At 39.4% G+C, this 24,320-nt stretch overlaps 1 protein-coding gene across 8 annotated transcripts in view; it reads left to right on the forward strand.

Moving 5' to 3' along the window:
- PPHLN1 (periphilin 1) overlaps positions 1–24,320 on the forward strand; it is a 64,643-nt gene that overhangs the window by 34,143 nt on the left and 6,180 nt on the right. For 6 of the 8 annotated variants that reach the window (XM_060191569.1, XM_060191573.1, XM_060191567.1 and 3 more), the window contains 4 exons: positions 4,982–5,038; positions 8,651–8,730; positions 13,928–14,047; positions 18,029–18,169. In XM_060191569.1, the coding sequence (XP_060047552.1) occupies positions 4,982–5,038; positions 8,651–8,730; positions 13,928–14,047; positions 18,029–18,169 (398 nt within the window). The remainder of the gene's footprint in view (positions 1–4,981; positions 5,039–8,650; positions 8,731–13,927; positions 14,048–18,028; positions 18,170–24,320) is intronic. The other 2 variants (XM_060191568.1, XM_060191572.1) reach the window with 1 other exon arrangement.

Raw genomic sequence — 24,320 nt, forward strand, 5'->3', positions numbered from 1 at the left:
TGGGGGATTAATGGTTTATAGTAAGTAGTTTTTTTATACATATGTAAAATCTCTCAATTTTCTTTCTTGATTTTTAATTGCTTTTTATTTTTATTTATTTTTTTTATCAGAGCACTGATAAAAAAATCAGCTCTGGCTTATGGTGTTACAGGGAATTAAACATGGAACTTTGGAGCCTCAGGCATAAGAATCTCTTTGCATAACTTGTGCTATTTACCCCTACTCTATAACATTTCTATTAAGGTATTTAGTATGTTCTGTCAGCACTCATTCATAATATATGTATATGGTATAGTGCTATTTGGTTTTAAAGTGAGTCTGTATGGTTTTAGCTGATATATTAAATGGGTCTATTCACAGCTGCACTTGCCAGCATTAATAGTTAATATGCCTTCACTTCAGTTCACTGCTCCTCTAATCTCTTAATTTGTTTGTAGAAGCAGAGGTATTGTGAAAGTTTGTTTACTCCCCACCCCACCTCCCTTTTTCCCCCTAATCCTGTTGATTTTTGGTGTCTTTCAACAGGCTTTCTTTGTGCTCTCCCCAGTTTTCTTTTTGATTAAACCAGTGGATCTCAGAGAAATTATGCTCTTTCTAATCCAGAGCCTCCAATTAGTACTCATGATCCAGAAAATAAATCATGTTCTTGGCATCAGCTAAACCGCACCATCACCTTTGGTTCATTTCATTTTATTTTCCTTTATTTTTTATTAACAATTCAATATTGGTTCACAAAATTATAATAGGGGTATAATTTCATACTGGTCCCACCACCTTTGGTTCACTTCTTAATTCTTTCAAAACTTCACCTTTTGGGGGCTAATGAGAGAGCTCACCTGGGAGGGTGCCTGCTCAGCCATATGCCGCATATTAGAGCCCTTGCCTGCTGCACCATATAGAAGTACTACTGCATCAGGAGAAATCTTGGTACTCTGGTGTTTCTTCCTTTTTCTTTCTAGCTGAAAAAGTCATTTCAGAATGGTGAAACCCTAAGGACTTGAAAAACAGAGTTTTAACTTTTAAAATGAGTATGCTATCTGTGCTATGAAGTTTGTTCATTGAAAATACTTTTATTACAAAGCACTTGAGATGCTGAACCAAGAATTTAGTATTTTGCAAAGTGTATTTCCTAACTTTATGGTCTGTAGTGATGATTTTAGTCCTTTTTCTATCTGTGTTCTTTGTTTCTTAACAGACTATCGGTAAATATTATTTGACATATATTGGTTGGGCTGGTTGAGCTCATCATTACTTTGGTTGGGAAACTGTGAAGAAGGGTTATTTCAGAAAGATCTTAGGAGATTTATAGCTATTCTTCAGAGTAATCAAATACTGTTCATTAATATTCAAATCAGCTGTTATTAGGAGTCATCATATGCATTTAAACACTTCCAAAACTTTTAATTGTTGGAATTTAATAAGCTGCTTCAGATGTTCTTCCTGCTCCACAGGAAGAACATTATAACTGAACTTTGGAATATAACTTTTGAAATTCCTCTCTTCCTCTTCATTTATTGTTTCACTTTGACTTTTGGTTTATTTCCACGCTTTGAACTTTAACATTTTTCTCTTCTGGTTTCATTTTTTTTCTTCCTTCACTGGAACTCTCTTTGTTGAGTCAAAGTAAAGGAATTTCATGTGCCTTTTTTGTCCTGTTTTCAAGCAGGAGTTAAGATCAGGTGGGAGGGAAATGAATTTGAGGTAATATCTGAGTATCTAAGAAGAAAGAAACATCTTATCAGTACAGAAGTTTGAGTGGGATACATTTGAGAGAGATCTGTAATTTATTTATGCTGAGGAGCGAGCTGTGCATGTGTAATACTGCCTTGCTCAGACTGACTTCCGCCTTGTCAGACTGACTTTTCATTCTTTACACTTCAGGTGGGTGGAGGGAGAGGAAGACACGCCACAGCACTGGAACTCCCCCTGGGTTCTGTGCTAGTGCCATATGGTGTAAGGGCTCAAATCTGGGCCACACACAGGACAAAGCAGGTGCCCTATCTTGTATTGTTAGTACTGACTGGAGACATTAAAGAATAGCAAGCGGAGTTAAAGAGACTGAGTTTAGAAGGAATACTTCTATGTAGAGAATAAAGAAGCAAGGGGAAAAAATGCAATTTAGAAGATGTAAGAGGACATCCATGGAGGCACCTTATCATGAAAAGCCAATTAAAAAAGCATTGAGCAAAACTTACTTTAAAATTATTTAATCATGTTTAGTTCACGAGAACAAAGGACTCTGAGGAAGGAGGGAGTTGGTGGGCAGGGTGTGTGTGGGGTGGGTGGAGGTGGCTTTGAGGTCCTGGTGCATGATGGTGAGTGTGTTCTACAGATATCTTTCACAGGGAGATGAGAAATTGTACCCATATGTCAGCAGCTGTACTGTAAACCATAAACTCCTCTACTAAAATGATAGAATCAAAGAAATTTAATTAAATGATTTAAATGTGATAGCTGAGGAGGACTTTAAAAGACAGTGGTGATCATTTAGTAGTGGAGGATAGGGCATGCATGCATGAGGTCCTACTTTCCAATAAAGTCATTTAATAAAGAAATAAAATGAAAACAAATCTGCTGTTCAGGTGAAACATTTTTTTCCCCTTGTAGACTAGAGTAGCTATATTTTCAGTATTTCTTGAAACTCTTCCTTTTATATTATTTCTTTCTCCCCCACCTTTTTTTTTTTTTCAATTGGGAGGTTAATGGCTTACAATATAGTATTTGGCACATGGGTAGAATTTCTCATCTCACCAAGATAGGTTTCTGCAGAACAATCTCACCCTCAAATTAGGTCCATCATCATGTACCAGGACTTGAAAGTGCCCCCTCCACCAATCCACTTTCTGACTTTCTGCCCACCTTCCCCAGAGTTCTTCTTTTTTTTTTTCTTCTCTGCTTCATCGCTTGTGAAGTGACTCCCCTGCAGGTGGGGAGCCGGGGGCTCGAACCAGGATCCTTATTCATGGCTTTGCGCCATGTGCAGTTAACCCGCTGTGCTACCACACGACTCTCCTTCCCCAGAGTTCTTTGCTTTGGTGCAATACATTCTCATTCTTGAGACTTTTTAATGCAAGGTTAGAAAAATTCAGAAAAAAAGTATGATTTTTATTGGGGGAGAAAGTTAAGATTGACAATTTGGGATTTGTGCTAGAATTTGAAGTGAATGTTTAACTTTACACTTTATTGGCAATGTATGAGAAAGCTTCTACACACATACACGTACATCTTGTGGTTTTCTTTCTTGTTTTGTTTTATTTTTTATTGCTACCAAGGTTACTGCTTGGAAATTGGTACCTGCCCAATGAATTACAGTTCCTGGTACCACCCCCTTGCTTTTTTTGGGGCGGGGGGCAGGGGATAGAGACAAATTAAAAGGGAAATAGAGAGGTAGGGAGAGAGAAATGTATCTGCAGCACTGCCTTACTTCTGTAAGTGGGTAGCAGAGGCCTAAACTGAAGTTCCTGTGCATGGTAATGTGTGAGTTCTACTGGGTGAACCACCACCTGGCCTCTTTATTAATAAAGCTGATTCTATTGGCATATTTAAGAAGTAGTAGGTAAGGAAACGATGAAATATTTCCAAGACTAAACCTGGGGCATTAGGGCTTCAAACCAAAAGTTGTGGCCTTGTCTATAAAGAAAATTCCTATGTTGATAGTTTTGTATAAAATAACTAGCAAAGTTTAGTACTAGGATGTTTGTTAAGAGCACGTTGAAATGACTACTTGCAGAACCATTGTACATTGAGGAAATAGGCTCTAACATGAAAACCTTTCCAGTGCTTTTGTATCCCATCTTTTACACTTGACTTTTTCATGTCATTTTTTCACTGATTGTTTGAATGTCAGATTAGGGAGCAGGTTAGACCAGGTACTCTACAGTGATTAGTGCTGCTGCTTGTGATTGTGGTTTTTTTTAAAAATTTTATTTATTTTATTATTATTATTATTTATTTTTTATTTAAGAAAGGATAAATTAACAAAGCCATAGGGTAGGAGGGGTACAACTCCACACAATTCCCACCACCCATATATCCCATCCCCTCCCCTGATAGCTTTCCCATTCTCTATCCCTCTGGGAGCATGGACCCAGGGTCATTGTGGGTTGCAGAAGGTGGAAGGTCTGGCTTCTGTAATTGCTTCCCCGCTGAACATGGGCGTTGACTGGTCGGTCCATACTCCCAGTCTGCCTCTCTCTTTCCCTAGTAGGGTGGGTCTCTGGGGAAGCGGAGCTCCAGGACACACTGGTGGGGTCTTCAGTCTAGGGAAGCCTGGCTGACATTCTGATGGCATCTGGAACCTGGTGACTGAAAAGAGAGTTAACGTACAAAGCCAAACAAATTGTTGAACAATCATGGACCCAAAGGTTGGAATAGTGGAGAGGAAGTGTTAGGGAGGTACTCACTGCAAACTCTAGTGTACTACTGCTTTCAGGTATATATTTTGCAGTAGTTTATGGATACGTGTGAACATATGCTCTCTCTCACCGAAACTAGTGTATATCTAGGTTTTGGGACTTTGTTAGAAAGTGAACCACCTGGTATGGAATTAGAGTATACTATGAAAGGAAAGGTCTCACCCGAGTAATGAAGCTGAAGGGTTGTCATTCCACACGTGAAGTCTCTGGACACAGTCTGAGCTGAAGCATGTTGAGGTGGCACTCTACAGTGATGAGTGCCGCTGCTTGTGGTCGTGGTTCTTTCCTTCTTGCATATACTATTCTTGGTTGGCCTCATCTTTGCACTCCATGGTTGCTGAGCTCAATTAGCTTCCTATTTTGACTGGTAACCTTCTACTGTGCTGCTTCTTACTCTCCAGTGGTGTGGATCAGTACACCCAACTCAAGGGCAGGATAGGAAAGCATTTAGGGTCACCAGTGAATGCTCAGAAGTTCTTGCTCTCATCACTTCAGCTTCTGGGTTCTGTTCTTCCTCTTGGGCACAGACGTACTGGTGTTAATTCCCCCTTGCCACCTTTCCCTAGAATCCACGGGTGTTGGTGCCTCCTACAAACGGCAGAAAGAAGGAAAGCCAGAACGAGGTGAGTTTTGAGCTAGATTTTGATCTGGGATTCTGAAGGGTGGGGAGCTTAGACTGATAGAAGTTCTAGAAATGGGAAACATGCTCCTTCAGTTCATGTCAGAACCAGAGTAGCACAGCAGCTGTACCCACATTGAAGTGTTCGAGGAGTTGTGTGGGTTGGTTGTCTGTACTAATCATTTACCATCTAACTCAGAAGGTGAGATGTGTAGAAATAATATCATTGCCAGATGGACCCTGATACAGTTGTATGGGGGGGGGGGGGTCCTTACCATGTCTGTGCTCTTTCTGTTGCCATCTCTAGCATCCATTTCCTTTTATCTATCGCTTCTTGTCGGGTCTCTCTTTAGGCAACAGAAATATGTGAATATATATGGATGTATGAGAGGCCACTTGTCCAGCCCTTCAGTGTTTCTTTGCTTCTGTACACTGAGGTTGAAATCTGTTGCAACTAGCACATAAGCAGCTAAAATCGAGAAACACTCTAAGGCTGCACTTGAGCACCATTCTCCACATACCTGGAAGTACTGATGTCTTATTTGTAAAGCAGATGCTAGAGACAAACATCTGCTTATGGAAGTTGCTTTCTATGTCTAGCTGCTGTGTGCCTGCATCATGTCTTTGATCAGCATAGTGCACTATGCTGGTTGTTCCAGCTCTTGGTCTTCTTTCAAGGAATTGCTTCTCTGAATAGGATAGGGATGCTGTTACATTTTAGGGACAGAAAAGTAGTATTTCACTTACTCTAAAGGATTTGAGCCAAGTTGGCCCCTGGTATTGAAAATAAATTAGCTGTGATATTTGTTTCCTTAGGAGGAGCTTTTGGTTTGATGGGATGAACTAACACTGTCAAAATATGATGCAGAATTTCCCATGTGCTGTTGAGTACTGTAGGGGCTACCTAAAAATTATTTTCATAGTCATTTGGGAATATAATGATGGTGTCATTTTACTTTTGACTTTCAAAGTCAGCAAAAATTTTTTAAATTACTTATTATGAAAATTTCTCCCCCCCTTTTTTTAAGTGTTCTAATAGTCCCAGAATTTAAAAGATGTTAGAATTCTTTGATATATATATTTTTAAACATGGCACTGTTCAGCTCTGTCTTAACGATGGTACCGGGGACTGAACCTGGGACTTGCAATGCCTCACTCATGAAAATCTCTTGCATAATTCACATTGTTATTTCCTTTAACCCCTGAATTCTGTATTACTTTTTTTTTTTTAATTGGGAACCAGAGTCTCATTATGGCACATGTGATGCCTGAGATTGAACTTGAGACCTTGCACTTGAGTGTCCAACACCTTATCCACTGTGCTATCTTCTGGGTTGCAAATTGTATGTTTTTGAAGACTAAGATTTAAAGTTGGGATATTGCATCTTGAACAGTTCTCAACCTTAACACTATTGACATTTGAGACTCTTAACTCCTTGTTGTGGGGGGCTGTCCTGTGCAGTTTGGGGATTTGCAGCGGTCAGGAACCTTCACTTACCCTGTGCCACCAGCACCCTCCCACTTTTGACAATCAAAAATGTCTTCCTATTAGTTCACATAACTAGGGAGGGAGGAGTAGTGTTGGAATTGCCTGGTGAAAGGTTTAGGGGGCCTGCAACAGATTGCAGAGTGGTTAGTGCTACTGCTGAAGTGAGGGAAATCCCTCAGGCCCTTTCTTAACAGTTTAGATCACAGCAGGGAAAGAAAGCTTATGAGATTTTCTGATTGAATTGGACTTTGTCTCCATTAGAAGCTTGCTTTATCTCTGCTTTTGTTCATGACTGCTTTTGTAGTCTTCCCATCATTGCTCTGTCTTGACCATTGTCTGTGGCATACCAAACTTGGTGCTACTCTCGCCTCTTCTCCTTAACTTTGTCAGCCATCTTCGTGATGGAGAGTAAAGAGTTTAAGTTATATTTTACACACGTAGAGATGTTAGTGAAATGTTTTTCTATTAGTAATAGCTCCAAGTTAACATACATTTAAAGTGAATTTCTTTGTGCATAATAATACATGTTAAAATATATTCTTATATATTAGTATAATTATATAAATCTATTTTAAAAATTTATTGCTAAATCTCTTATTAATGTGAAGGTAATAGTTGTCTTAATTTATCAGCTTTCCCAGTTAGATTCTTTTTTTATCTCTCTCTCTCTCTCTCTCTGTCCTGTTGGAATTGAAGTTCAGAGCCCTCTAGTCATCTTCCCCTATCTTCCCTTATCATTTCTCCTCCCCTCTGGGAGTATGGACCAAAATTCTTAAAAAAAAATTTTTTTTAATCTTTATTTATTTACTGGATAGACACAGTTATAAATTGAGAGGGAAGGGAGTTATAGAGAGGGAGACAGACAGAGAGATACCTGCAGTCCTGCTTCACCACTTGTGAAGCTTTCCCCCTGCAGGTGGGGACTGGGGGTTTGAACCTGGCTCCTTGTACACTGTAACAAGTGTGTTCAACCAGGTGCACCACCACCTGGCCCCTGGACCAAAAATCTTTATGGGGTGTATAAAGTGGAAGGTCTGGCTTCTCTAACTGCTTCTCCACTGAGCATGGGCATTGGCAGTTAGAGCCCTACCTCAGCCTGTTTTTATCTTTCCCTAGTGGTTCTGGTGAGGTCATCTGCCCAGGGAGTGCAGAGTGAAATTGTAGTAGCAGCCACATAAATCTATTTTTGTTGTTGCTGAACTGACATAAAGTGGTATAATTTAACTCTGCTTTTTGCTTTAAAGCTCTGTAAAAGCACTGGCTTACTGATGGTTTTATCATCAGTAACCAAATATCCTATAGATTTATTTTAATCATTGAGCAAATATTTCGGCATTCTTTTTGGTGTTATCTAGATTATAACTAACTTCAGTTGTACTGTTTTGTTTCCCTTATTTAGAGACAGATAAGTCAGAGAAAGTGACCACAGTGTTGAAAATTTTTTAGGGGCCTGGTCTCGAACCTGAGTCATGAATATAACAAAGCAGTGCACTATATAAGTGAGCTACTTTGCCAGCCCACCCCTTGAATTTTTATTGTGATGTTTTAAGAGATAACTTCCAGGAACTTGGAGATGAAAGCATTTGTGACCCAACATTCCCCCCACCCCCCGAGTTGCTAGTGGTCATTTGGGGTTTATGATCTGGATCCTTGAGCATTGCAATGTGTATGCAAACAGGTGTACCACCTTCCGGCCTCATTTCCTTTTTAATTTTTTCTTTTTTTATATTTTTATAACAGCACTGCTCAGCTCTGGCTTATGGTGGTGCAGGGGATTGAACCTGGGACTTTGGAGCCTCAGGCATGAGAGTCTATTTGCGTAACCATTATGCATCTACCCTCCGCCCATTTCATTTCTCATATTTGCTTGCTAGCATTGATATAACCAAGATCATGCCATATGAATGGTGCCCTTTGGTGTTGTATGCTGTTTGTTCGCCTTTTCTATGGGGTCCAGGCCCTGAGAGCTATATAAGTGGGTTTAGATATTGGCAAGTTTGGTTTAATAATGTAATGAATATTTTTGTACTAAAATAAGTTTGTGGCTCTCCTTTTAAGTTCAGTTGTAAAGCTACTTTAATTGAAAACAAATGAGGTAGAAACTGCATTTTTTATTTTCTTATGTAGGTAAAGAGAGACCGGTTCAGTCTCTGAAAACATCAAGAGACACTTCACCCTCAAGTTCTTCAGCAGTTTCTTCATCAAAGGTTTGCTATATTGTATCTTATCTTATAGAGATTTATTTTTTTAATAAAATCATTAGGTTAATACAAATTTTTTAAATATATATATATATATATTTTAATTTATTGATTGATGAGAAAGATAGGAGAGAGAGAGAAAGAACCAGATATCACTCTGGTACATGTGCTGCCGGGGCTTGAACTCAGGACCTCGCACTTGAGAGTCAAGCGCTTTATCCACTGCGCCACCTCCTGGACCACAAAGATTTATTTATTAACGAGAAAGATAGAGAACCAGAGCATCATTGAGCCATACATGGTTACAAGTCATGTGTGTCATGTGATTTATCACAGTACCACATCCCAGGCCAAATTTTGTTAGTGTGAATTGATAATTTAAAGAGGAAGTAAAATGTAAATGAAATGGACTGTTTAGATGCTTTTATTCTTTACTTCTATGTCTATGGGGGTGACTTGCTGCATTAAAGAACTTGAATTGTACAGTCAAGGATATGGCCCCTTGGGTAAGAAAGAGCACAGGACTTGCATTTGTGAGGTCTGAGGATTCATCCACGGCACTAAATATAACTAACATTGTTCTGTTTCCTTTTTCTCATTCACTTGTTCCCATAATATTCTAGACTGGAAGTTCTAGACTGGCTTAGAACTAGAACTTTGTCTTACCTAGGTAAGACAAAGAAATTCAAGTCATATATATTGGAAAGGAAGAAATAAAACTATTTTTATTTATAGATTACATATTTTATGTAGAAAGCTCTGGAGACTGCCAAAATCCTACTATTAACAGAAAACTCAGTGAAATGTTCTATATACCAGTAACAAAACTATCTGAGAAATTAAAGACTTCAATTTATAATGGCATCAAAATGAATAAAACACTGGGAATAAATTTAATGTGAAGTAGCTGTACACTGAAAACACAGATGAAATAAATTTAAGGATGCAAAAGGATATTATGTGCTCATGAACTAAGAGTTTATATTATTAACATGTCCCTATAAACCAAAGTAATTTACAGATTCTGTGTAATCGCTACCAAAATTCTAATGTCTTTCCAATAGAAAAAAAAACAAAACAAAACTACAGTTTGTTTGGAACCAAAGCTGTTTTAAAGACAAAGCTACATTTCCTGTTTTTAGGCATGGTAATCCAAAGAGTATGGCATAGATGGTTAATCTTCCATAAAGAAGCGAAGTAAATACAATGAGAAATGGGAAAAAAGAGAGAAAGGATAGTTTCTCTAAGAAATGCTATTAGGAAAATGGTAACTAGGGGCCAGGTAGTGGCGCACATGGTTGAGCGCACATGTTACAACATGCAAGGACCCAAGTTTGAGCCCCCTAGTCCCCACCTGCAGGGGGAAACCTTCATAAGTAGTGAAGCAGTGCTGCAAGTGTCTTTTTCTCTCTCACCATCTCTATCCCTCCCATCCCTCTCGATTTTTGACTGTCTCTATCCAATAAAGATAATAATAATAAAAAAAATTTTAATTCAAAAAGAAAAAAGAAAAAATGGTAACTATAAGCAAAGGACTGAAATAGGGTCCCTACTTTGCACTAAAATAGAAAATCAACTCAAAGTGGATTTAATACTTGAATGTAAGACTTAAAACCAGTGAAGTCTTAGGTAGTAAACTTAACTTTGTTTTGACTTGACTTTGGCTTTGGCAATGATGCTTTGAATTTGACTTCAAAGGAAAAGGCAGCAGAAAAAGACAGGTGGCTACTATGATTCTATCCTGAACTCCCTGGGCAGATGACCTCACCAGTGTGTCCAGGAACCTCACTTCTCCAGAGCCCTATCCCACTAGGGAAAGACAGAAACAGGCCTGGGGAAGGATTAACCTGTTAATGCCTGTGTCCAGCAGTTATAGAAGTCAGAACTCCCACCTTCTGCACCCCAAAAAGAACTTTTTGTTCATACTCCCAGATGGGGAGAAATGTTAGGGGAAGATGACTAGAGGGCTCTGAAATCCAAATTCCATCAGGGCCAGAGAGAAAGAGAAAAAGGAAAGACATTTGGAACTAGGTAGGGGTAGGTGTGACTTAGAAAGGAAGAGAAGGCAAATGCAGGACCACGGGGGTGGGGGTGGGAATGGGCAAAAAGATAGATAGGCAGGCAGTGAGTCACACAGTTATAGAAATGATAATAACCCATATCTGTGATTTGGGAGAACCACTGCAATTTCCAGTGGAGGGAATGGGGACACAGAACTCTGGTGCTAGGAATAGTGTGGAATGCACCCCTGTTATCTTGTAATTTTGTAAGCCAATATTAAATCACTTTTAAAAAATAAGTTAGATGACAGCAAATTTAGAATACTTTGTACAGCAAAAGAAATCATCAATAAAATTAAAGGGTAACCTACAGAGTGGGAGAAAATATTTACAAACATAACTCATAAGTGGTTAATATTTATTGTTTAATTTTTAATTCTTTTTTAAAAAAATTATTGGATAGAGACATCCAGAAATCAAGAGGAAAGGAGAGTTAGGGAGGGAGACAGACACCTGCAACACTGCTTCACCACTCGCAAAGCTTTCCCCTGGTAGGTGGGGACTGGGTTCTTGAGTCTGGGTCCTTGAGCATTGTAACATGAGCACTGAACCAGGTGTGCCACCCCCAGCCCCAGTGGTTAATATTTAAAATATAAATATTTCATGTACCTAACAGCATTTCAAATGCTTTGTTAAAAAGAAACAAAGAATGGTAGTCCAGCGGTAGCGCAGCAGGTTAAGCGCACATGGCCCAAAGCACAAGACTGACATAAAGATCCCAGTTCAAGCCCCCGGCTCTCCACCTGCAGGGGAGTTGCTTCACAAGCAGTGAAGCAGGTCTGCAGGTGTCTATTTTTCTCTCCACCCTCTCTGTCTTCCCCTCCTCTCTCTATTTCTCTGTCATATCCAGTAATGAAGACAACAATAATAACTACAACAGTAAAACAAGGGAAACAAAAGGGAAAATAAATAAATATTTTTAAAAAAAGAAAAGGGGCCAGGCATTAGTGCAGCATGTATCCTCTTTCTCGCTCACTCCCTTTCCATTCCCCCATAAAGAAAACCTTAAAAAATTTAAAGAATTTGGGGGTCAGGCGGTAGTGCAGCGGGTTAAGCACACATGATGCAAAGCACAAAGACCAGCAGATGGATCCTGGTTCTAGTCCCTGGCTCCCCACCTGCAGGGGAGTCACTTCACAAGCAGTGAAGCAGGTCTGCAGGTGTCTGTCTTTCTCTCCCCCTCTCTGTCTTCCCCTCCTCTCTCCATTTCTCTCTGTCCTATCCAACAACGAACGACATCAACAATAATAACCACAACAAGGGCAACAAAAGGGGGAAAAATGGCCTCCAGGAGCAGTGGATTCATGGTGCAGGCACTGAGACCCAGCAATAACCCTGGAGGCAAAAAAAAAAAAAAACTTAAAGCATCTGTTAATTGGTGATACTTTTAAGCTTTTATGCTAAGCAATTTAAAGTTTTTGCAGACTTTGAAAAACAAAAGTATGATGATACATACCATCACTGTATCCTCAAATGACTAAAAAAATACTGTTTACTTAGATTCACTTAACTTTTATGAGACAGAGACAGAAAGACCAGAGCACTATTTAGTTCAGGCATATGTGAAGTCTGGGATTGAACCTGGTAACTCACACATGCAAATTCTTTTCTGTATGATTGAACTAGCTCCTTGCCCCCTTAACTTTAAAACTAAACTTTAAAATGTATTACTTAACATACTTTTGGTTAATGAAGAGATGAAAAGTAAAAGATTACCTGGAGAAAAACAAAAAGAGATTATCTATCAGATTCTGAGACTCAACTAGAGCTGCATGAAGAGAGTTTATAGCAATATAGAACCCCACTATCAAGAAAGCTCTTAAATGAGTCATCTAATATATTTGAAGAAACTAAAAATGACCGATGAACAGACCCAACAGTCAGCAGAAGCTTATGTCCGGGGGGAACAAGTTGGGGGGAGGGGGTGTGCTCATTAGGATTTATGTTGAGCAGAGTAATTGCGCATCTGGTTGAGTTTACCTGTTACAATGTGCAAGGACCTCAGTTCGAGTCCCTCATCTCCACCTGCAGGGGAAAAGCTTCATAAGTCATGAAGTAGTGTAGTGCTGTCTGTTGTTGTGGTGGTCTGGTGTCGGGCTGCACCGCGGAGAAGAGAGCAGATGTCCAGAGCAAAGGGGTACACAAATCTTTATTATAGGATGGGGGGGGGGGGTTTGGTTCAGACCACGTGGAGCCAGCCAGCAATGGCCGACCACGGGGGAGAGCAGGGAGCGAGACCTCAGAGAGGGAGAGCTGAGAGCCCAGAGGGGGGGGGTGAGGGGGCTTTTTATTGGGCGACAACCAGAGGTGACGTGTAGGGCCAGGATTGGTTGAAGGGGGCAATGCTAGGGTTTCGCGCGGTGTAGTAAAACCTGGGGACGGAGACTGCATCAGAATAATTCCTCAGCAACAGCTGTCTCTTCCTCTTTCTCTTCCTCCTCTCTCTCTAAAAATTTTATTTATTAATGAGAAAGATAGGAGGAGAAAGAACCAGACATCATCACTCTGGTACATGTGCTACTGGGGATTAAACTCAGGACCTCATACTTGAGAGTTCAATGAGAGTCCAATGCTTGTATCCCCTTAGCCAGCCAGCCAGCCTGCCTGCCTGCCTGCCTGCCTGCCTTCCTGCCTGCCTTCCTTCCTTCCTTCCTGCCTGCCTGCCTTCCTGCCTGCCTTCCTTTCTCCCTCCCTCCTTCCCTCCCTCCCTCCACCTCTCCCTTTCTTTCTTCATTTCCTTTCATTTCCTTTTCCTTTTCCTTTTCCTTTCCTTTCTTCTTTCTTTTACCAGAGCACTGCTCAGTTCTGGTTTAAGGTAATATGGGGAATTGAACCTGCAACCTTGGAACTTCAGGCATGAAAGTCTTTTTGCATAACCATTATCTCCCCCACCCTTTCTCCCCTCGATGGTCTCCTTCTTGGTTTCTTCTCTGTTTAGTAAGTTTAAAAGTGAATAAAACATTTGAAAGAATTTATGTTGAATATTTTTGACAACCGCTGATTGAATGAAAACTTCTCTAGGTAAATGTGAAGGCCCACATGACTATGTTTTAGTGAAGGTGCTTCTTGATGTATGTGAGGTTGTCACATTCTTCAGGATTATAACAAAACTTTTCTTTTTTGTATTTCTTTGTTTTGACTAGGTGCTAGATAAATCCAGCAGGCTGACTGAAAAGGAGCTTGCTGAGGCTGCGAGCAAATGGGCTACTGAAAAACTTGAAAAAGCCGATGATGGTAACCTTCCTGAAATTTCTGAGTACGAGGTGAGACTGTCACTTCTCCTTCATGTTTCACAGCTAACAATTCTGTTTGAATTTTAAATCATGGGTAGAAAGTATTTGGTTTTACTCTAGTATTCTAAATATATTTGAGGACTTATTCTCACAGATTATTAATACTCATCACACATACTGCTGGTCTGAATATGAATGATGATGAATTCAGTTATATAATATGTGTGACTCAAGTAGCTTAGCAGTATAAGAACACTAACTGTACAGTGTAGGCAAACATGCATTACTTATATGCCTTTTTTTAGTTTTTTTTTTTTTTTGGAAACAACACTGATTGATCAGCTGGCTTATGGTGGTGTGGGGGTTGAACCTTGAATTTCAGAGCCTCAGGCATGAAGTCTTTGCTTAACCACTGTACTGTCTCTGCCCGCATCCTTGATTATATTTATATTGCATATTATACCCAGCAAGTTTTCTCATAAATATCCAACAACTGAATTAGGCATCATTTGAACTATTTGTGCCTTTTGGTGAATCTTGAGTATCAAAAATGAAAGTATTGTTGGCTCCACAGAATATACTTTGTGAAATATTTCTGTTAAAATATTTGAATTGAAATTTTTTTTGATGTGTAACATCACTCATTGGAAAATAGAGATGTTTCAGTGGGCAGAATTAAACTTACATATTCTTCAGAATTGTAACAAAAAAATCTTATTTGAATAGAGAAATTGAGAGCAAAAAGGGGATTGGAGGAAGGGGGGAGATGGAGAATGTGTGTTCACTGCAGTGCAACTTCACTGCTTGTAAAGCTTTTCTTTTTTAAAAAATTTTTATATATGAAAAGGAAACACTGCAGTAGAGAATGTTCTGTCCTCTGAAGGGAGGCTAGACAACATACTCTATGCTACACCTGAGGAAGATGGGTCGATATTGGGGCAGCCTGGAAAGTTCCTACTCATGACCACAGAATGTGAGCTCAGATCTACAGGGATGCAGAGGTCACATAGGCTCCTAAGCTGAATATGGGCCCCAGATCAGATCAAATCTATGGGGTTTACAGTCAACAATATTTATACCCCTTTCCCATATTAGGGAGCTACTCTCTTCCCTTATCCAGCTTTCTGGTCCTTTTTCCAACCATGACATCATCTCCCCAGACAATAACTTGGATCCACTGGCATATCAGATTTCAGGCTCAGGGGAAAAAGGAAAAAACTAATATAACCACAGGCCCTTTGAAATATAACTAAAATATGCCTACTAGCTATCTACAAAATGGAGGGACCCCCCCCCCCAACTCTTCATCTGCACTATTCCAGCCTTTAGGTCCATGATTGGTCAACAATTTGTTTGGCTTTGTATGTTAACTCTCAGACACCAGGTTCCAGATGTTAGCATGATGCCAACCAGACTTCCCTGGACAGACAGCCCCACCAATGTGTCCTGGAGCTTTGATTCCCCAAAGCCCTGCCCCACCAGGGAAAGAGAGAGACAGGCTGGAAATATGGCTTGCTTGACCTGTCAACACCCATGTTTAGAAGGGAAGCAATTACAGAAGCCAGACCTTCTACCTTCTGCATCCCACAATGACCTTGGGTCCATACTCCCAGAGGGTTAAAGAATAAGAAAGCTATCAGGGGAGGGGATGGGATACGGAGTTTGGTGGTGGAAATTGTGTGAAGTTGTAGCCCTCTTATCCTATGGTTTAGTCAGTGTTTCCTTTTTATAAATAAAAAAATCTTTAAAAAAAAAAAAGAAACCAGGGAATTGAACCTGGTTCCTTGTGTGTGGTAATGTGCACTGAACCACACAGTAGATTTTTAACTAAATGAGTGCAGTTAAATAGTTTTCTCATATTCGTTTAGTTTTATTTTTCTTTTTAAAAATATTTATTTATTCATCCCCCTTTGTTGCCCTTGTTTTATTGTTGTAGTTATTATTGATGCCGTTGTTGTTAGGACAGAGAGAAATGATGAGAAGAGGGGGAGAGAAAGATAGACACCTGCAGACCTGCTTCACCGCTTGTGAAGCAACTTCCCTGCAGGTGGGGACCCTGGGGCTCGAACCGGATCCTTATGATGGTCCTTGGACGTTGTGCCACATGCGCTTAATCCGCTGTGCTACTGCCTATCTCATTTAGTTTTTTTTCACCAAATGTATTTTTAAAAAGTACAGTAATTAACTATGGGCTTTTGAAGCACAAGTGATTTTGTGATTATCAGGACTACAGATAGTAATTTCATTTTGTGTGGTTTTTGTAATTGCATTTGCTGGTATTTAGTTTTCATCCATATTGACTGGAGTTTTTGAAAATGGTGACAGACATATAGGTAACTAGTGTATAGAGCTTATTTGGTGAATTTTCATTCTCATTATGTTTCTGGACAAGCACACTTTGATATGATAGGGACATTCCTTTTCCCTTTGGCCCGGACAGCTGTGTTGAATCAGGTGTCTCTGTGTACATTTCGAGTATTCATTTTCTTCATAGCAAGTTTTCAGATCTCTTTGAATGTCTTAGTTGCACATTTCTTGAAGCCCAATGAATAATGGTGGAGTATTCACAGGTCACTACCTCACTGGTAGCAGTGGCCCTTCTTGCTTTCTTTATAGGAGCCATTCTGCCAGGCACATTCACTACTTTTTAAAAATTCACTAATGGTTGCTCCAAAATGAAAGTGTGATAACTTTGGAGTTGTCAGCATTGCTTCCTTTACATTTACATGCTTCCTTTACGAGTTTGATCAAGGAATCAAACTTACTTATTTTTATAAAATGGAGATATTGACAAGACCATAGGATAAGAGGGGTACAATTCCACACAGTTCCCACCACCACTCCCATGCCTCCCCTGATAGCTTTCCTATTCTTTCCCTTTGGGAGTATGGACCCAGGGTCATTATGGGGTGCAGGAGGTGGAAGGTCTGGATTCTGTAGTTGTTTCCCCACTGGGGATCAAAGTCTTTTAGTTTCTGTTGTTATTGTTGTTTTGTTCTTTCGCTGCTGGGGCTTTGCACCTGCAAGATTTCATTTTTTCTGTTAATGTAAATATTATCTATAATATATATACATATATATTATATGTTATACTTTTGTTCCTCGCCTTCTCTCCCTTTCCCTCCTATTCACTCCCTCCCTCCTTTATTTTCCCTCTTTCTATTTCAGCAAGAAAGATAAACAGAGAGGAGAGATACCACAGTACTCAGTGCTTCCCCTGGTGTTGTACATGTGTTCCCATGTGTTTTGGGCAACCTAAAGCTGAGTCTTTGTGCATGATAAATTATGTGCTCTACTGCCTGAGCTAGCTCCCAGCCTTGGGACAAAGGTGGTTTTTTTTGTTTGTTTGTTTTTTTGGTTTTTTTTTTTGCTTTTATCCTCCAGCGTTATTGCTGGGACTAAGTGTCTGCACTATCCACTGCTCTTGGAGGCTATTTTTTCCCTTTTGTTACCTTTGTTGTTTATCATTGTTGTAGTTATTATTGTTATTGCTGTTATTGTTGTTGGATAGGACAGAGAGAAATGGAGACAGGAGGGGAAGACGGGGGGGGGGAGAGAAAGACACCTGCAGACTTGCTTCACCGCTTGTGAAGCAACTCCCCTGCAGGTGGGGAGCTGGGGGCTCAAACTGGGATTCTTATGCTGGTCCTTGTACTTTGTGCCATGTGTGCTTAACCTGCTGCACTACTGCCAGACTCCCAGACAAAGTATTTTTAATTTCTGAAAGTTGAACCCATTAACACTTTTTTTATAATATGTGTGTCCATATTCTGGTTGAACTTTCCTTCTTAGTGCTTCTTAAATAGACTGCTTAAGGACAAACTTTTCTGGATTTTAGCCATAATCCTCCTCACGTATGCTGATCACACATAAATTGAAAATGTGTTCTTGAAGCAGGTTAAGTTAAGCACTTTTTATTGATCTGATCTGTTAGATAGTGCACATACACAGTAATATAAACTGCTAATATTCTTTAAAAAAGCAATTAAATATTTTTTATTCATTTTAAAGGCCGGATCCACAGCGCCATTGTTCATCGACCAACCAGAAGAACCCGAATCAAATGCAGCAGATGGCATAGAATTATTTGAAGACATTCAGTTAACCAGCCGCTCTAAAGCAATAGCATCAAAAACCAAAGAGATTGAACAGGTGAGAAACCAATCTTCTGTTCAATAGTACATAACTATGTCTCATATTGCACATAGTAGGATAAATATTTATTGCATTTATTTTGTCTTTTTTCCACTTGTGACTTTGAAATAAAATAATCAGTGTTTTAAATCTTTATTATTTTTAATTTTGTTAATTTTTAATTTTTATTTATATTAAAATTTTATTTTTTTCTTTCTATTTTATTTGATAGCACAGAGAGAAATTGAGAGGGTAGGGGAGAGAGAAGGAGAGACACCTACAGACCTGCTTCATTGCTCAAGATGTCTCTCCTCTGCAGGTGGGAGGCAGGGGCTCAAACCCTGGTCCTTGTGCATGTTAATATGTGTGTTCAACCAGGTGTGCCATTGCCAGGCTCCCAGAAATTAAGGACTTTTAAAATATAAACATTTCTTTAACAATTGCAAGTGGGCATAAGGGCTTGAACCGAGGTCCTTGAACACTAATGTGTGTGCTCTACCAGGTGCGTTTCTGCCACCCTGCTGTGAGAATAGATTTTAAAATCCAATTGTTATTGATACCGTTCTAAGAAATTTGGCTCTTGTTTCTAACATATTAAATAGATTATGGCATTATTTTTTACTAGAGCACTGCTCAGCTCTGGCTTGTGGTAGAGTGGAGGATTGAACCTGGGACTTTAGAATCTCAGGCATGAGAGTCTCTTTGCCTAACCATTATGCTATGTACCTCCTATTAAATAGGTGTGTAAGGAATAAGTTACAAACTTTTCTAGTTCTATCTTAATGTATTGTAGATAACAATTTCAAAGCAGAAAAAAAAAAAGTCTATTTGCTTTACTTTACCTAAATTTTCTAAAGAAGCCATTGTTTTCCCTCTGATCATCCTTATATGTTTTCTTCTACATAGTAAAAAGTGTTTTTCAGCAAGGTAATATTACCTATATCTTAAGCAGTTCTCATTAAAAACGTATTTATACATATGACTGAATTTTACATGAGACAGGGAGAGAAGGAGGGAAAGACTGATGGGAGGGAGACTAGCAGGGAGGGAGAGATATATAGAGAGATGGAGAGAAGCCAGAGCACAGCTCCAGTCCGTGTGCCAGAGGTGAGACTGGGACCCTCTAAGTGCAAAGCTCTGCCAGTTGAGACATTACCCCAACTGCAACTGTTACTATTTAATGAAGAATAAATCAATAAAATGTGAAAATGCTTATAAAATATGAATTGTTACGCAGGTTTTTGTTTTGATGTTTATTATTCTCCAGGGCCTTTGAGTAAATGCCCTTATATTATTAAACATCTCTAAAAGACTGTTGGAAATTAACTGTGAAGTTATATCTTTTATCATCATTTTGTACAATTCCACATCAGTTATAAAGTCTATTTTCCTTAGTTGGTCAGAAGATCTCAATTAAGTCCCAGATGTGATTGTGTAGCTTGCATTAATGTTACCCCTATGGCAAAACCTTAGTAGGTGATTTGCCCTGTAAGACAACGGTTTTATTTTTTTATTACTATTTTTTTAATTATTATTATTTTTTAATTTTTAATTTTAATTTTTTTTTAGTTATTGTTGTTGGATAAGAGAGAGAAAAATGGAGAGAGGAGGGGAAGACACAGGAGGAGAGAAAGACAGACACCTGCGGACCTGCTTCATTGCTTGTGAAGCAACTCCCCTGCAGGTGGGGAACCGGGGGCTCAAACCGGGATTAAACCATATGCCGGTCCTTGCACTTTGCACCACGTGCGCTTCACCTGCTGTGCTACAGCCTGACTCCCAAGACATCAGTTTTAATATGGAAGTGGCCAGCAGTTAGGAATATGGAGACTGAGAAAATTGTGTGCTGATGTGAAGACAGATTGGTACCTTTCCAGTTATCAGTTAAATGAGAGTATAAATCATTAACTTAAGATGTATGTTAAGGGGAAGCAATTACAGAAGCCAGACCTTCCACCTGCAACCCACAGTGACGTTGGGTCCATACTCCCAGAGGGATAAAGAATGGGAAAGCTATCAGGGAAGGGGATGAGATATAGAGATCTGGTGGTGGGAATTGTTGTACCCCTCCTATCCTATGGTTTTGTTAATGTCTCCTTTTTAAAATAAATAAATAAACAAACAAATAAATAAAGATGTATGTTAAATATGAATGTGGCTACCCTATAGAAAACTACTTGCCTTCTATTTACACTGACTTAACTTTTTCTTGTAATTTTAATAGTGTGTGCGTTTAGCCAGGGGTGCCACTTCTTGTAATTTTAAAAACCACATAGCATGTGTGTCTCCTCTCACCTTTCTGGAAACTTCATTAGAGCAGGGGCTTTATTTAAGACAGTGATTGATATAAAAAAGATGAGATGGAAGGAGTCATCAACCTAGATGTGACCTTTGAATAGTCCCAGTGTTACTTTAAATCAAAGATTGCATCTTAACCTGGTCACTTGACATCGTTCCTAGCATCAACACCTGGTAATCTTACATGCTTGATAAGCCTGTATTAAATGAGTGAATTATTTAACATTATTGGGGTGTTTGTGTTGGGGAGTGAGCCCCAGTGCATGTGAGGTGCCGTCTCCCCAGTCTGATTTTCCATTCTTTCATTTAAGGAGACAAAGTGAGGAGAGAAGAAGAGAATTGACTAGAAATGGTCATTACTTTTTGCCGTAATACTGTTGCATTGTTTTAGTCATTAGAATAAGTAGTGTTGGAACTCTAGAGTGGTTTAAAAAAAAAAAAAAAAGGATCCCAGTTCAAATCCTTACAATACATCTTTGGGAAAGTCATTTAACCCCTTTCCCTTTCCCTTCCCTTTCCTTTCCTTCTTTTAAAATTTATTTTAATGAGCGCAACACACACACACACAAGCACACACACGCGGGGAGAGACACAGACACCAGAGCACTGCTCAACTCTGGCTTATGGTGGTACTAGTGGTTGAACCCTGAACTTCATAGTCTCGGCATGAAGATCTTTGGCATTATGCTATCTCTTCAACCCCATTCACAACTTCCTTCTTTCCTCCCCCCACCCCATACCAAAGCACTACTCAGCTCTGGGTTGTGGTATGCAAGATTGAACCTGGGATTTTGGCGTCTCAGGCATAACAGTCTCTGCATAACCATTATACTCCCAACCCCCAGAGATTCTGTTAGGGTAAATCTTTGGGCAGAGTCTTCACAGCTTTTCTCAGAAGTATTCCTAAGAGGAAATAATACATTTTTAAAGACATCTTCCATCATTTTCTACCTCAGCATCAACAAGGGGCACCCATTAAACTATAAAACAGCTGTGATGCCAACCACTTAAAGCCATATTTAATCAAGGACTTGTATTTAAATATAACACCATCGTCTATTTCCCTAGGCAGACAACCTCACCAATGCATAAACATTAACTTTTCTGAGCATAGCTTTTGCTCTGCTCTCTTTTTTTAAATATTCCCTTTTGCTGCCCTTGTTTTATTGTTGTAGTTATTGTTGTTATTGATGTTGTTGTTGACTAGGACAGAAAGAAATGGGGACAGGAGGGGAAGACAGAAGGGGAGAGAAAGATAGACTCTACCTGCAGACTTGCTTCACAGCTAATGAAGCTACTCCCCTGCAAGTGGGAAGCTGGGGGCTCAAACCGGGATCCTGACGCCGGTCCCTGTGCTTTGCACCACCTGCACTACTGCCCGACTCCCGCTTTTGCTCTGTTCTCTAATGGAATATTTACTAGTCAGCATTGCCGTTACATTAGTAATAGTGATAGTAATGTTATAATTAAATGGAAATGTATATTTAAGCTGCTTAAATCATTGTCCGTATTCATAATGGCTGCTCCTACTGTGTTTTGTATTCTTAGGTAGTTGAAAAATATAGCTTGTGTGCTTACATGACTTTTATGGATTAGCTAGAATCCTACTTTAGGAAATAAGACTGTAGGCCCACTTAGAGATTCACATGCTTTGCAAACCTGAGGCATCAAGTTCGATCCCCAGCTCAAAGCACTCACTGCATTATGACTAGAGAAGTACTGTGCTGTTTATTTCATTGAATAAACCTTTGAAAGTTAAAGAGAAATTAAGGACCAAACTTTGATCAAGTAATTTATAAGTTCCTCTGAAAAGCAGTATGCTTTCCTTTGGTAACTTTTATATGTTCTTTGCTAATGGATTGAAATTGTAATTACTGTTTGTAGTCACCAAGTAGGGAGGGCCAAGTGGTGGCTCACCCAGTAGAGTGCACACATCACCATGTGTGAGGACCTGGTTTCAAGCCTCAGTCCTCATTGCAGGAGGGAAGCTTCACAAGCAGTAGAGCGGGGTTGCAGGTTTCTTCCTTCTTCTCTATCTCTTACCCTGTAAAAGAAAAGATTGCATGTCTGCTGGGAATAGTGGAGTTGTGCAGGCACAGAATCATATTGATAAACCGGATGATAAAAAACAAAGCCAAGAATGAAAAATGACTTCTCCTTTCACTTAGCGATTCCTTCATATTACAAGTAAAGGGTAAAAAGCAAAGAGGGTGGGTACTGATTGAAATGGCGGTGATGACACTGTAGTGTGATCTGTTTTTAGCTGTGATGATATTGACTCCATTAAAGCTTGTAGGACTTGAGTTTTGTACAGATGTCATTTTAAGATCTTTTTGGTTGAAAGGCTATGGCAGTTCTGTAATACTGAATATATGGCTTCCAAGGCTACATTGAGATTACTTTTTCAGCCAAGGAAAGTTGGGAGGAAAAAAAAAGAGCAAAAAAAAAAGGGGGGGTAGAAATTTTTTGAATGCATTAAAGCTAACAGTCATTATTTACACTTCTGTAGTGCCAGTAAGCCTTATTTCACATGATCAAGCTAAATAAAAACTGCTGGGAATAGTTGTTCTTAACTGGGCAGCCACATGGCAGCTAAACTTCATCACAATGAGAAGAAGAAAAAGAAAAAAATCAGTTTGGTTGAGATAAAAATCTTCAAAGCAACAAAATGGTTATACCATGTTTTGAATAGGACTTTTGACTTTTATCCATCCATAGTTCTCCTTGTTAAATTAATAGGAAATACTTTATTTCAGAGTACTTTTGAAATAATCACGTGGATTCAAATTTTACAAAGTTTAAAATCTCCTTTTAGCAAATATGGCAGTGTACCTTCCCTCCACACATACTTCCTTGTGCCAACTTCTCCCTAACCACATTTACACTGTGTGTTGAATTGTGGTGCTTATTTCTTCCTTTGGGATACTGTCTTTTAAAATAAATCTTTTCTCATTAGCTTCTCTCACCCGACAAGGGAGCTTGTGTATGTATGTGCGTCTCTATGTACGCTTATATACAGCCACATTCTTCTTTAGAAAAACTTTAATTATAATCCTTTCCCAGGAGCTTTGACAGCTTCAGACTGCACTGATTTCTAATTATGGCTCTCATTGTTCTGCCCTGATTTTTTTTTTTCCCCCTACTATTAGTGTCCTTTGTTGGCACTGTTTGAGGAAAACTACAAAGAAAAACCTCTTCGTGCGTCTTTGGGCAGTTATTGTGCTACATGTGTTATTCTGTTCTTTGCATTTGTTCAGAAGTTTCAGAGCATGGTGCCATCTTAAATATTTTTTAATTTGGATATTTGAAATAGCATTCCTGGTTATTCTGCTTCCTCCCTTCAGCTGGTGGGCCTAGGGCTTGAACACACGGCAGTGTTTGTACTCAACTGGGTGTACCACCAGTGGCCTACTTAGATCTTTTTAAAAGCTTTTATATATATTTGTTACTTAATTTGATAGGACAGAGAGAAATTGAGAGGGGAGGAGAGATAGAGAAGGAGAGAAAAAGAGATACCTGCAGCTCCACTTCACAGCTTATGAAGCTTTCTCCCTGCGAGTAGGAACCCTGGTCCTTCTACTTGATAACACATGTGCTCAACCAGGTGTATCCACTGACCTGCCCACGCCCCCATTTAGGTAGACTTTTAAAGTAATAGCACTTAATAAAAAACATCTAAGTTAACATACTACTTGTTAAAATGGTGTATTGTGAAAAGTTCATTAGATTCCCCACCTGCAGGGGAGTCGCTGAAGCAGTGAAGCAGGTCTGCAGGTGTCTGTCTTTCCTCTCTGTCTTCCCCTCCTCTCCATTTCTCTCTGTCCTACCCAACAATGATGACATCAATAACAACAATAATAACTACAACAAC

This window comes from Erinaceus europaeus, chromosome 5, assembly GCF_950295315.1.
Source record: "Erinaceus europaeus chromosome 5, mEriEur2.1, whole genome shotgun sequence".
In the NCBI taxonomy this organism is placed as follows: domain Eukaryota; kingdom Metazoa; phylum Chordata; class Mammalia; order Eulipotyphla; family Erinaceidae; genus Erinaceus; species Erinaceus europaeus.